The following is a 12,697-nucleotide window of genomic DNA, read 5'->3' on the forward strand; positions in this document are numbered from 1 at the left end:
GTTGGTTAAGCGACTGCCTTCGGCTCAGGTCATGATCCTGGAGTCCCGGGATCGAGTCCCACATCGGGCTTCCTGCTCAGCAGGGAGTCTGCTTCTCCCTCTGACCCTCTGACCCTCTTCCCTCTCGTGCTTTCTATCTCTCATTCTCTCTCTCTCTCTCTCAAATAAATAAATAAAATCTTTAAAAAAAAAAAAAGAAGGCGAATATATCGCCACCAAAGAGGAAAAAAAAAAGTAAGGCGTATATTACTGGCAGAGATTGCTACCTGTCAAGTCTAAGGCCTTAACAGAACCAGCATGACCCACTTGTCCCAGTTTGCCTGGGACTTCCCTGGTGTTTGCACTGAAATTCCCATGTCCTGGGAACCCCCTCAGTGCTGGGGGCAGGGGTTGGTCATACTAAACAGAACCCTGGACAATGTTGCCAGGTGAGTTTGTTAATGCGGCACTCCCAGACTTGCTGGCAGCTCCTGGTGGCCATGTGACCAAGTTCTGGCCAATGCAACACAAGCAGAGGCATGAGGTGGGACTCCCAGCAAAGCTCTTTACCGAGCCCTCTGGCAGGCCACTGCGATGACTGGAGCTATGACCATCATCTTGGTCCATGAGGTGACATTGAGGATGGGAGCAAGTGCCAAGGAGTGGAGGAGAAGAGAAGCCTGGACCCCTGCTGACCATGAGGCCATAAACTCCTGGTCTATTTTATATAAGAGACAAGGTGGAAAAAAGCTATCTTGTTTAAAGCTCTACCTTTTTTAGGGTTTTCTACATGGAATTAAAACTAAAGTAAACCAAAATTATTTTTTGGTATTAGCTGTGTTTGGGCTCTGCTGGCCACTGTGTCTGGATGATGAGCAGAGAACTGCAGGCCTACATGGGCCCAGTTCTGAGTTCTGGCTCTCCCCTGGGCCTGTCAGAGTCTGGGTCTGGATCCTCTGAGCTCACTGAAGCCCACAGAGATCAGTTTACCTACGCCCTCCCCCCACCAGGGTCCAGGGCATCAGCACAAATCGAAGTGGGGTATCTTCTCGCCACCCTCTCTTGCCCACAGGGGGCTCAAGAATGCCCAGAAAAATGACCGTATTTGTGCAGGGGTGTAGGAGGGGGGCAGGGTGGTACCCACAAGGAGCTGCAGCAGCTGAAGTCGGCATCGTAGGCGTAAGTCCCATCCGTGCGGCAGCTCTCACCTGGGGTCAGGAGACAGAGGGGCGGTTAGAGGCAGCAGACCAGGGACCAATATCCCCAGCTCCCTGAGGCCCCAGCCTTAGCCCCTCCCTGTGGTTGGGATGGTGGCTGGAGCATGGATGGCTTTGTAGGCAACCGTAAAGGTGTTAGCTTTTACCCTGAGTGAAATTAGGCAGCCACTGGAAGATTCTGACCATGATTCCTACCCCCACCACCAATACACAGCCAACCTTGGGCAACTCACCTCCTCTCTCCTGGCCCTCAACTTCCCCAAGGTTGGGAGAATACCACCTTCCTGCCTGCCTCGTGGGGGTCTTGGGAATAGCAGGTGAGGGAACAGATGAGGTAATGTTTTTAAAACTGTGTTTGAGGCAAGGAAAAAAAAAAGAACTTTGAGGGAAAGAACCCCAGATCTTGAGAGGATAGAAGCACCATTTACAGAGAACTTGCTCTCTACCTAGCCCCGTTACCTCTCTGAATCCACTAGCCTTACCCTTCTGATCTTGGCTCACTCAGTGTCACTTCCTCGAGACACCCCCCTGACTTCACAGGTGAGGCCAGTTCCTCAGTCTGTGTTCTCAGAGTACAACATGTGGCTACATTTTACTTGTGTAACTATGTAATTACAGTGGGCCTACCTGAGCAAAGCAAGCCTTGTGAGAGCAGGGCAACGTCTGGTTCTGCTCCCCAGTACATCCTGCTGATAGCAGGTGCTTCAGTAAATATTTGTTGAATAGAGTGAATTTGTTGAAATACTTGTTGACTTATCTCATTCATTTACCCATCATCCTGTGAGAGTTGATGAACCATCCCAACTTCCCAGTAACCACGGTTCCCACGGATGGGAGTGCCTCCAGGAGGAAAGAGCTCTGTTGCTGGAGCTATGCAAACAGGGAGCACATTGAGGGGGCTGTGGCTGAGGAAATTCACTTAGTGGCCTCGAAAGTAGCATGGGAGTAGCGGCAGATAGAAGCTTTAAAAATCAGACACACCTGGGTTTGAATCCCAACTCTCCCACTTACTCGCTGAGTAAGACCCTGAGCAATTTATTGACTACTCTGAGCCTTAATTAATGTCCTCATCTGTAAAACTGGAATCATAAGGCTTCAGAGAGTTCTTTCATCTACTCAAAAAACACTTGTTGAGCATCTGTGGTGTCCCTAGTCCAGTGCTAGGCACAGGGGATACAGTGGCAAATGGACCGACAAGGTTGCTATGGGGATTAAATAAGATGTGGCACATTGGTACTGTGCTTGGCACATAGTTGGTGCTCAGTAAATGCCTCTATTAGTTCGCATTCTCATTCTAGCCCTTGATTGCATTCAAGAGTGGGTCTGGAAATCTTGGTTTTGACCTAGATTCCTAGTGGAGCTAGACAGCTCAGTGAATAGACAATGCATGTGCTTGGATTTCTGCAAAGCAAGGACATCAAAAACGAAAGTGGGGAAAAAAGTTCAGCTTTGAGGGGCTCACTCTGAATCTGGCAACCAGAATATCTGTGAAGAAGCTAAGTTTGAGGTCATCATGAAAACTGACATTTTATTTTAACTACCTAAGGGTGGCAGGGTTGGGGGAGGACACTGTAATTGTGGTAGCGATCAGGACCCCTAGAGGTGTTCATTGGCCCTGAGTCCTGGGGCAGCCCCCCCTCCCCGGCCTTTTGGGATGTTTCACAGCGGGGGGTGGGCAGCCAGGAGTTCCAGTACTCACTGCGGCTGCAGAGCCACGGCCGCTCGGGTGTGGACGTGTAGTGGTAGCCAGCCCGGTCCACGCACTCAATGCTCTGGTCCCCGTAGATGATCTGGAAGACCTGACAGATGAGAGCACAGGACTCCTCGGCAGCATCCTGGCCCCAGGGAGGAGGACAGAGCGCTCAGGCCTCTCCAGGGCCCAGGACACCCCTGGCCCCTTAAACAGTGTGAGGAGTCTCATAGGGCCACACACGCACCTATGGGCACCTTTAAATCAATTCGGAGGGCAGTCCCCATCAAAATTCTATGGCCATCCTCTGAATCTTGAACTCTGTGATAGAGTCCAGCAGCAACTCTAAGTCTTCTGCTCTGAAAAATGCATCCCAGATTTCTAGGGGATTCATAGGACCTTCTGAAGCTTATCTAAAATAAGCCCTAGGGGCACCTGGGCGGCTCAGTTGGTTAAGCATCCAACTCTTTTTTTTTTAATTTTAATTTTAATTTTTTAAAGATTTATTTATTTGAGAGAGAGAGCATGAGAGAGAGAGAGAGAAAGCATGAGAGGGGGGAGGGTCAGAGGGAGAGGCAGACTCCCTGCTGAGCAGGGAGCCCTATGCGGGACTCGATCCCGGGACTCGAGGATCATGACCTGAGCCGAAGGCAGTCGCCCAACCAACTGAGCCACCCAGGCACCCACATCCAACTCTTGATCTCAGCTCAGGTCTCTATCTCACAGTCATGAGTTCAAGCCCCATGTTGGGCTCCATGCTGGGTGTGGAGCCTACTTAAAAATAAATAAATAAATAAATAAATAAATAAATAAATAAATAAATAATAAAATAAGATAAAATAAGCCCTGGTTTAAATTACTGGTAGGAAGGTGAGGCTCAGACAAGTCAGGACTAGAACCCAGGACTCCTGATACCTACTAGGAGGAGGAAGAATCACATGTATGAAAATTTTAGGCTCAACATAGTTACTGCTACTGGATGCCATATTTAGATATGAGCTTGCTGGCACCCAGGGCAAAAATGGAAGTAGGATGAATACATAAACTTCAGTCTCTGATAGGAGGCAGGAATTTCAATTCTTGGGTGAAAGTTTCTCGAGACTGCAAATTTGAAGAGGAATTTGCCTTTCTAATTTACCTCTTTATGTCTTTAAGCAAGAGACCCAGAAAGACAACCTCTGATGAGCCCATCGTCATGGTACCATTTCCTATTTTGTGCCTCTAAAAAGCCCAGGGTATGAATTAAAATGTAACCCAGGAGCGGCAGGATTGATCCTTACAATAACCCTACAAAACAGACGGGGGAGACAGTATCCTTCTTTTATAGTTAAAAGCACTGAGGCTTAGAGTGGCTAGGTGACTCTTCCAGCTCACACAGCAAGTTCTTAGCATTAATTACTATTGGCGCTCAGGTTTTTTGATTCTAACTCCTGTACCCTCCTTGGGACTAGAAAGCCTTGGATGGGGGCGCCTGGGTGGCTCAGTTGGTTGGGCGACTGCCTTCGGCTCAGGTCATGATCCTGGAGTCCCGGGATCGAGTCCCGCATCGGGCTTCCTGCTCAGCAGGGAGTCTGCTTCTCCCTCTGACCCTCTTCCCTCTCGTGCTTTCTATCTCTCATTCTCTCTCTCTCTCAAATAAATAAATAAAATCTTTAAAAAAAAAAAAAAAGAAAGCCTTGGATGGGAGGCCAGAGAATCAGATACTCCTGAAAAACAACTCTTCACAGGCTAAGACTAATTCTCATTGAGCCCTATTTTAGGCACTGGGCCAGCCTCTGAGGTCTCGGGGGTGAATTAGATGAAGTCTGTACCCTCAAGCCCTCACAGTCCAGTGAGATAGACAGGGCGCACTGTTCCCTCTGCTTGGAATTCATTTTCCCGCCAATTCGCCTTGCTGACTCCTTCCTCCCCTTCACATTTCAGTTTAAAAGGCACAAACTCACTTTCTCTATGGAAAATGGATCTCCTCCCTCATTATCACTGCAACCTGTTTGTTTTCTTCTTGGTCCCCACCCCAAGGTATAGGAACATGATATGCATCACTTCATCCATTCATTCAGTATTTATCACGTGCCAGGCACTGTTTTAGGTGTCAGAGATACCGTAGTGAACCATCCAGAATGCACAGGTCTCTTGCACTCTACAAGGAGACCAGTCTGGCTGGAACGAAGTGCAAAAAGGGGGACCTAGAAAGAGATGAGGCCAGAGAGGAAACGGGCTTCAGCCGCCACTATAAGGTGAGCGGCCTTATAAGCAGTTGTAAGGACATTAACTCTTACTCTGAGTGAAATGGGGAGCCATGGCAAGATTTTGAGCCATGATATGATGACACTTATGTGTTAACGGGACTGCTCTCACCATGGGGGGATCAGGTAATAAGCAAGAGCCCAATCTGTGATCTAAATGCATGATCTGGATGATAGAAGATGGGGCGTGGACCTGGGTGGGGACAGTGGAGGGTGGGGAGAAGTACATAGGCTTGGGATATATTTTAAAAATAAGGCCAACACGGGGCACCTGGGTGGCTCAGTTGGTTAAGCGACTGCCTTCGGTTCAGGTCATGATCCTGGAGTCCCGGGATTGAGTCCCACATCGGGCTCCCTGCTCGGCAGGGAGTCTGCTTCTCCGTCTGACCCTCTTCCCTCTCGTGCTCTCTATCTCTCATTCTCTCTCGCTCAGATAAATAAATAAAATCTTTAAAAAAAATAAGGCCAACAGGATTTGTTGACGGAATGGATATGTGTTGTGTGAGAGCAAGATGTGTCGCAGATCACTGCCAGGTTTTGATCTGAACGAGGGAAGAACAGAGCTGTCATTAATCAAGACAGGGAGACCAAGGGAGAGCAGGTTTGGGGGAGAAGATTGGGCGCTTAGCTTTGGATGTGTTAGGTTTGAGATAGTCATTAGCCCACCGTATGGAGAGGCCGATTGGAGAAACACGCCTGGAGATTTGCTGAGAGATAACACTTGGAGTTCTCAGTGTTTTAAATGCCATGAGACTGTTTTGTTCGCTAGGGTACTACCGGGTGGGGGGAGGGGTTGGGGGCCCTGGGCCAGAGGAAAAGTTTAGACAACTCAGGACTTGAAGGTGTCTGCTAGATTGTGAGCTCTCGAAGGGAGGGCACCAAATATCTCTTGCTCATCTCTGCATCCATAGCACTTAGTCCAATGCCTAGGACAAAGCTGATGCTCAATAAAGATCGTTAAATGCATAAAAGCAAGGGTGAATATGGAGAATGGGGGGAGGGGAGGAAAGGCAAGAACGCAAGGCTTCTGCCTTGGATGACTGCCATAGTTAACAAGAGTACAGGCTTGAACTTCCTGGGTCCCAGTGTTGAAACCACCACCTGGTTCCTGTGTGACCTTCCACAAGTTACTTAGCCTCTGGGTCTCACTTTCCTCCTCTCTAGAATGAGGAGGGTTGTAATGTTTGCCTCTAGGGGTTAGTGAGAGAACGAAATGTGTTAATGCTGGTTCCTTGCCTGGCATGGGTTGGCATTCCATTCGTGCTGGTATTGAGTGTCCTCATGATTGTTACTGTGGTAGTGCGGACATTGACAACGTGGGAGAAAGAGCAGGGCTGGAGGAGGGGTTAGATCCAGTCTGTTTGGGCTATTTTGAGTTTCCATCCCATTGGGATGGCAAGAGGGAGGTGTCCAGGCTGGAGATTAGAAGCCCTTTGGCGTCGTTGACACACAGGTAGTACGTGAAGTCCTAGGTAGGGCCTCAGGAGGGAGAAGGAAAGACCCCAGGAACGGAGCAGGGTGGGATAGAGAGCGACGCCCTCCAACCCCGGACGCGGCCAGGAGGCAGGGCGCAGGGGCTCCGGGTGCCCTCGGGCTCACCCTGTTGGCCACAGCCAGGATGACAAGATTGCAGTAGGCGTCGGGGCTGGGGTCCTGCGGGTCGAGCGGGTTGGAGCCCGGGTGGCGCCGCTCCCAGCTTCCGCCGCCGCCGCCGCCCGCCTGCCTCCGCTCCCAGCTGCCGCCCGGCTTGCCCGCGCCGCCGCCGCCGCCGCCGGTGTGCCTCCGCTCCCAGCTGCCGCTGAACGTCTGCCGCCGCTCCCAGCTGCCCGACGCCCGCGCCCCGGCGCGCTGGCGCTCCAGGCTGCCGCCGCCGCTGCCCCCGGCCCGGGCCTCTGCGCCCGCGCCCCCGCCCCACGCCATCCGCCAGTCCAGGCTGCAGATGGTGTGGCGCCGCTCCGTGGTGCCCCCCCGCCGCTTCTCGGGCGCCGCGCCCGGCGGGCCCGGGTCGCGCCCTGCGCCGCCGGGGCTGGCGTCTACGCCGGCTGGCACCGGGTCCACGCCCAGACCTAGGAGAGGCGGGACGGCGGTCAGGAGATCCGGGCTAAGAGCCCCCTCCCGAGACCAGCTGCGGACCAGCGGCGCCTGGCCCCACCTCGGCCTTCAAAGTCTTGAGGCCAGATCCGCCCCCCCGCGTTGTCCTTACTTTTGGGACCCGCCCCCGGCCTGGGCTCCACCCTAGTCTTGCCTGCGGTCTGACCTGTCCCTCCGTAACTCCAGCCAGGAGCTCCGCCTCCTCGGCATATGGCCACGCCCCTGGCTCAGACTCCGCCCCTCTCCCGAGCTCTCGGTTCGCCGCTGTCTTGCTCTGCTTCACCACGCGCTTTAACTTCAGGTCCCAGAATTTGGGCTCCTCCAGCCTTCCCAGCCCCGCTACCTGGCCTCAGGCTGATGGATCAAGCAAGCTATCCACCCTTCAAACTCAACCTCAACCTGGGGCCGCGTCTTCTTGCGTATGGCCATGGCCTGCTCTTAGTCTCAGGGTAGCGTGGTTAGGCCTTTTCCATCACACACCATCCACCCTCAGCAACCCACCCCCTCCCCACCCCAGGTCACTCCTTTCCCAAAACTAGACGCTGGGACCCTTCTCTCCGCGTTCACCTCCCGGCCCTGCCCCCGGCCCTGCCCCGGCCCCGCCCCAGGCCCCGGCCCCGCCCCGCCCGCTGTACCGGTCTTAAGCACCAGCAGGTGCAGCGCGTCGTCCTGCAGGTAGGAGGCGGCGGCGATCTCGTGCGTGGGGATACGCAAGATTAGCTCCTCATTGTCGCGCCAGGTGAGCAGCAGGCAGCGGGCCGACAGGCTCAGGATGCTGTCCTGCTCCGCTGTGGTCTTCAGCGGCAGCTCCTTCAACTGCTGCCGGGGGAGTCGGATCTCTTGGGTCCCCGAGGGGCTCGGGTGGGGGAGGAAGAAGAGGAAAAGACCCAGCCCTAACCCTCCCCAGGGCCTCACCCTGGCCGTGTCCAGCAGCTGCAGGAGCTCGTCGCGGCTGGAGGGGTTCAGTGAGGAGGTAACCCAGGTGAGGTGGCCCAGGAACTGGACAGGAAATGGGAGGTAGGGGTGGGAGAAGGGCACAGAGAGGTCACCTTGAAGCCTTGGATAACGCAGAACTCCTCACTGACCCGGTGAATATAGACTGAAGTAGCAATGTCTGAACTGATCATAACCTGATAATAACTATTAAGGTGGTCACAGAAGCCAGACCCCAAAAGATGATGCCCCAAATCAATACAGTAATTCTTCATTCATTTTTAGTTAAAACTTAATGTTATCCTGAACTTTAATGTTCTTCAATGTAAGAAATGAACTTTATTTTTAGTTTTGGAATTCTTCTAGGTGAAGTCCACCAATCAGACCTTGTTCTTCTTTTATTCTCTATGGAAATTTCAGTCCCCAATATTTAAGTGGATTTATTAGTTAGCTTTACCCTCCATATATGGTAAAATACAGGATGCCAGTTAAATTTGAATTTCACATAAACAGTGAATACTTTAAAAAAAATTTTTAAGTATTTTTAGGGGGCACCTGGGTGGCTCAGTCGTTAAGCGTCTGCCTTCGGCTCAGGTCATGATCCCAGGGTCCTGGGATCGAGCTCCGCATCAGGCTCCCTGCTTGGCAGGAAGCCTGCTTCTCCCTCTCCCACTCCCCCTGCTTGTGTTCCTGCTCTCGCTATCTCTCTCTGTGAAATAAATAAATAAGATCTTTATTAAAAAAAAGTATTTTTAGTCCCGTGCAATATTTAGGACATATTAATACTAAACAAGTACTCATTGCTTTTCTGAAATTCACATTTGCTCCTTCATGATGCTTATGAAACAGTAGTAAAACCCTTGAGTGACCTCAGTCCCCTCTGGCTTACTGAACTGGGTTCTTTTAACAAGTTCATCCACTGTCTGAGTAGCAACAACATTACTGTGGTAAAACCTTACAGGAAGGTGTGGCTTTTCCCATCTGCTCTCTCCTGTGAGTAGGTTTTGAGCCCCGTGTTGAAATGGAAACACTGAGTGGGTGGAGGTCATTTGCTGAGGATCCACAGCATAAGGCAGGAGCTAGGCTGTCCTGAACCCAGGTCTCTTTCCCCTGAGCATCCCCTGTGTGAGACTGGGCTGGTCAGGGCTTGGTGTGAGAGAGAGGTACAGTCTCTCCTGATGGGATCCAGAACACGCTACCCCCAAATATGGCACGTTGGCATACTGAATATCTTAAGCTTGAAGGAGTTGAAGAAAATGGTAGAAGCAGGAAGGTTTCTCTGACCTTCCCCCACCCTTCTTCCCCCGAAAGCAGGAGATATGTCTCCCACCTGAAAAGTACCCTCCCTGTACCTGGAGGGAGACCTCCTTCTCACCAGACAGAGGGAATTTAGGGCCGAAAAGGCTGTATAAACACACCTTGTTATTTCTTCACCTTTTACTCCCCTAGCCCAAACCCTTCTGCCTTGTCAGTTCTTCATAAATTTAGTGTCAAAAAGATATAAAAGCTTCCTGCTCTGGTCACTGCTTTGGGTCTTCGTTCCCTTGCGAAAGCTCTCATGGACATGTAACCATTTAATAAAATGTGCACACTTTTCTCCTGTTCATCTGTGTTTGTTGGCCTCATTTTCAGACCCAGCCAGGGACCCTAAGAGAGTTAAGGAAGACGTTACCCCTCCTTTATTCCCCACCCCAAGATTCTGCCCACCCTTCTCCTCACTCTACACATACCTTGACCTCTTTCTCCAGATAGTCACACAGCAGAATCTGAGGGTCGATGAGGTAGTCAGGGGGGAAAAGGGGCATCGAGTGCAGGGGCCGGCGACTCACACTGGTCCGAAAGGCAGCTCGGCGCCCAGCCTTGGGGAACACCAGCCTCCGGATGGGGGATACAAAGCCCTGGGTGGCGGGGAGGCAGGGAGATGTGGGGGGAAACAACAGTAACAACAGCAACTGGCTTTATGGAGCATTTCTGCATTCGGCACTGTACTTACTTACATAGTACCTAATTTAATTCTCATAGACTCTGCAGAAGGGGTACCTCTGTGATCCCCATTTTACAGATGGAGAAACTAAGCCTCAGAGAGGTTCCCTCTCTCGCTGTGTCTCTCTCTGTCAAATAATTAAAATCCTTAAAAATAAAATAAAATAAAATAAAATAAACACCCAGGTGAGGGCGGAGGGCGTGCTAAGGCCCAGGCCCAGGCCCAGACTGAAGGAGTGGGTCTAGGCCGGGGCAAGTAAGAAAAATATTAAGATTCAATGTCGCTGAGTGGTGAGTGCACAGGTATTTGTCACGCTATTCTCTGTGCTTTCCCCCCAATTTGAAATGGCTAGTTAGTACATTTAAGGAGAATCCAGCAGACACCTGCACAAAAAATGGCCTACAGCAAGATTCAAGAAGCCAGTTCTAGGCTCCAGTGCAGCCCAACAGAATCTAAATCTCACAGGAAAGTGTGAGCACCACTTTAGAGCAGTTCTCAGTGAGTATGGTTCCTGGGTCAGCAGCGGCAGCACTGAGGAACTTAAGAGAAATGCACATTCTCCCATTCCATCCTAGATCTACTGGGTCAGAGCTTGGGGGTGAGACCCAATGATCTATGTTTTAACAAGCACTCCAGGTGATTCTGATACAGGCCCAGCTCATATTTTAAAACCACTATCTTGGAGCTTCTGAGAAATGAGAACAAATGATCTGGGAAAGGGTGTTCCAGGCAGGTTTGCATGGTACATGCAAATCCCTGGGGCTGGCTGAGCATGAGCCTGGGGAAGATGCACACGTGGTCTATTGCAGCTGAATGATGAGATGAATGAGCCATAGAGGGCCTGAATGCCAGCTATGGAGCTGGGACTTGATTCTGTGTATGTGAGTGTGTATGGAGCTGGGACTTGATTCTGTGTATGTGAGTGTGTGTGTGTGTGTGTGTGTGTGTGTGTGTGTGTGTATGGAGTGGAGAGGTAAATGTTTTGTCTGTGGCCTTTAATGGTCCAGCCCTGCCCACGTCTCCAGCCTCATTTTACGCACACCCCCACCCCCACCCCCGCCGCCCCTCGCTCCTGCCCTCCAGCTACAGGACCATCTTTCCAGTCCTCCCTACTTTCTCTGTTCCTTCCTACTGCAGAGCTTTTGCACATGCTGTTCCTCTGCCTGAAATGCTCTTCCCTACCCCCTTTTCTTTCACCCATCAGATCTCAGCTCAAACTGACCAGTCTAGGGTTGGGTCCTCCTAATATTCTATATCCCAGCACTGTGTATGGAGTCTCTTATGCAATTTTATATTCACTGCTTTTTTTTAAAAAATTAAAAGTTGCTTTCCCCACTAGACTGTGAGCTCCAGGGAGGGAGCAGAGACCTTGTCTGACTTTGCTCACCACTACATCATCCCCAGTACCAGGCACCATGCTTGGCACATAATAAGGGTTCAGTAAATATCTAGAGAAGGGATAAACCCAGAGAGAAGCAGCACTATGTCTTGACTCCCTTCTGAGCCCTCATGATTCACATGGGAGCCCTTTAGACCAGCCTGACCTTGGTTTCTTGAAGAGAGCTGGGTGGTGGTGGGAGTTGGAATCTGAGGGACCCCCTGAATGGCAAAGACAACCAGGTGAGGTGCCCAAGGAACCAGACTAGAAAACTGACAGTAAGGAGGGGTGAGGATCTGTGGGGTGAGGGGGATGACCCTCAGGCTGAGGCCTTCGGAGCAGAGCTGTTCTGGCATAAAGATGGGGAGGGGGCAGGCTAGGCTGGAACCCAGCAGGGGAGCAGGTAAGTGTCTCAACCTGGATAGGCAGCCTTATAGCACAGACTTGCCCTGGCTGAGCTCCTTCTGTCTGGGGAGGTAAGGAGCAGAGGAATGGGTCTGTTCTGTGTTTGTCTCTCGGTCTGAGGAGCCCCCAGGAAAGCCATGGAAGCAGGTTGGGAGTATCTCCCAAAACAATCTGTCTGGCTGGGTTTCCCCGGAAGGTGCCTGTCTGTCTGTCTATTCATTCCAGGGATGGCAGACGCCGCTTGAGAGTGGGGAGATAGGTTAGGGAGCTTGAGTCCAAATGTCTGACTGCCCAAGGGTGGGAAGGACAGTCTTTTCTGATGAGAAGAAAGACTCTACCCATGCCACTCACTGTCCCTCACCCCCACCCCAGGCCTCCCACTTTACCAGCTCCACAGACATTTCTTTCCCCTGCATCCCTCCCAACCTCCCACCTACCTTTTTCCCTTTCTTGACTTCATATTCCATGGTGAAGCGTCTCCTCCACTCTTGCCACTCTTCTGACCATCTCCTCCACCCTCTCCCCGCCACGCAGTTCCTTTGTTCTTTTTCCTGCCTGGTCGGAAACTCCACCAGCCCCGGAGTTCCTGCCCCTCCCGTCTGATAGTGAGCAGAGGTGGGGGGTCAGAGGCGAGTGGAGGATGCAGGCTTGGGCCCCTCCAACTGAAGAGTGGAAGGAAACCCAGCCAGAACAACCTACCCGGGGAGAAGGCCTCAAGCCTCCCTCCAGAAGGCTTGCTGTTGAGGGGGCTTGGGAACCGAGTAAGGCTGGGGA

The 12,697-nt window shown here is 51.6% G+C and overlaps 1 protein-coding gene across 8 annotated transcripts in view; it reads right to left on the bottom strand.

Moving 5' to 3' along the window:
- Nucleotides 1–12,454, bottom strand: part of CCM2L (CCM2 like scaffold protein) — a 21,538-nt gene extending 9,084 nt beyond the window's left edge. For 2 of the 8 annotated variants that reach the window (XM_073880589.1, XM_073880586.1), the window contains exons 1-7: nucleotides 12,361–12,454; nucleotides 9,887–10,054; nucleotides 8,139–8,222; nucleotides 7,859–8,042; nucleotides 6,732–7,198; nucleotides 2,896–3,031; nucleotides 1,124–1,187 (exon numbers count right to left, since the gene is read on the bottom strand). In XM_073880589.1, coding sequence (XP_073736690.1) covers nucleotides 1,124–1,187; nucleotides 2,896–3,031; nucleotides 6,732–7,198; nucleotides 7,859–8,042; nucleotides 8,139–8,222; nucleotides 9,887–10,054; nucleotides 12,361–12,390 — 1,133 coding nt within the window. In that variant the 5' untranslated portion in view covers nucleotides 12,391–12,454. Of the gene's footprint in view, nucleotides 1–1,123; nucleotides 1,188–2,895; nucleotides 3,032–6,731; nucleotides 7,199–7,858; nucleotides 8,223–8,272; nucleotides 8,364–9,886; nucleotides 10,055–12,360 lie in introns of those variants that run through there. The other 6 variants (XM_073880585.1, XM_073880584.1, XM_073880587.1 and 3 more) reach the window with 5 other exon arrangements.
- Nucleotides 12,455–12,697: the final 243 nt, after the last annotated feature.

This window comes from Callorhinus ursinus, unplaced genomic scaffold, assembly GCF_003265705.2.
Source record: "Callorhinus ursinus isolate GAN/ISIS: 27379988/994484 unplaced genomic scaffold, GSC_fseal_2.0 scaffold38, whole genome shotgun sequence".
NCBI lineage: Eukaryota > Metazoa > Chordata > Mammalia > Carnivora > Otariidae > Callorhinus > Callorhinus ursinus.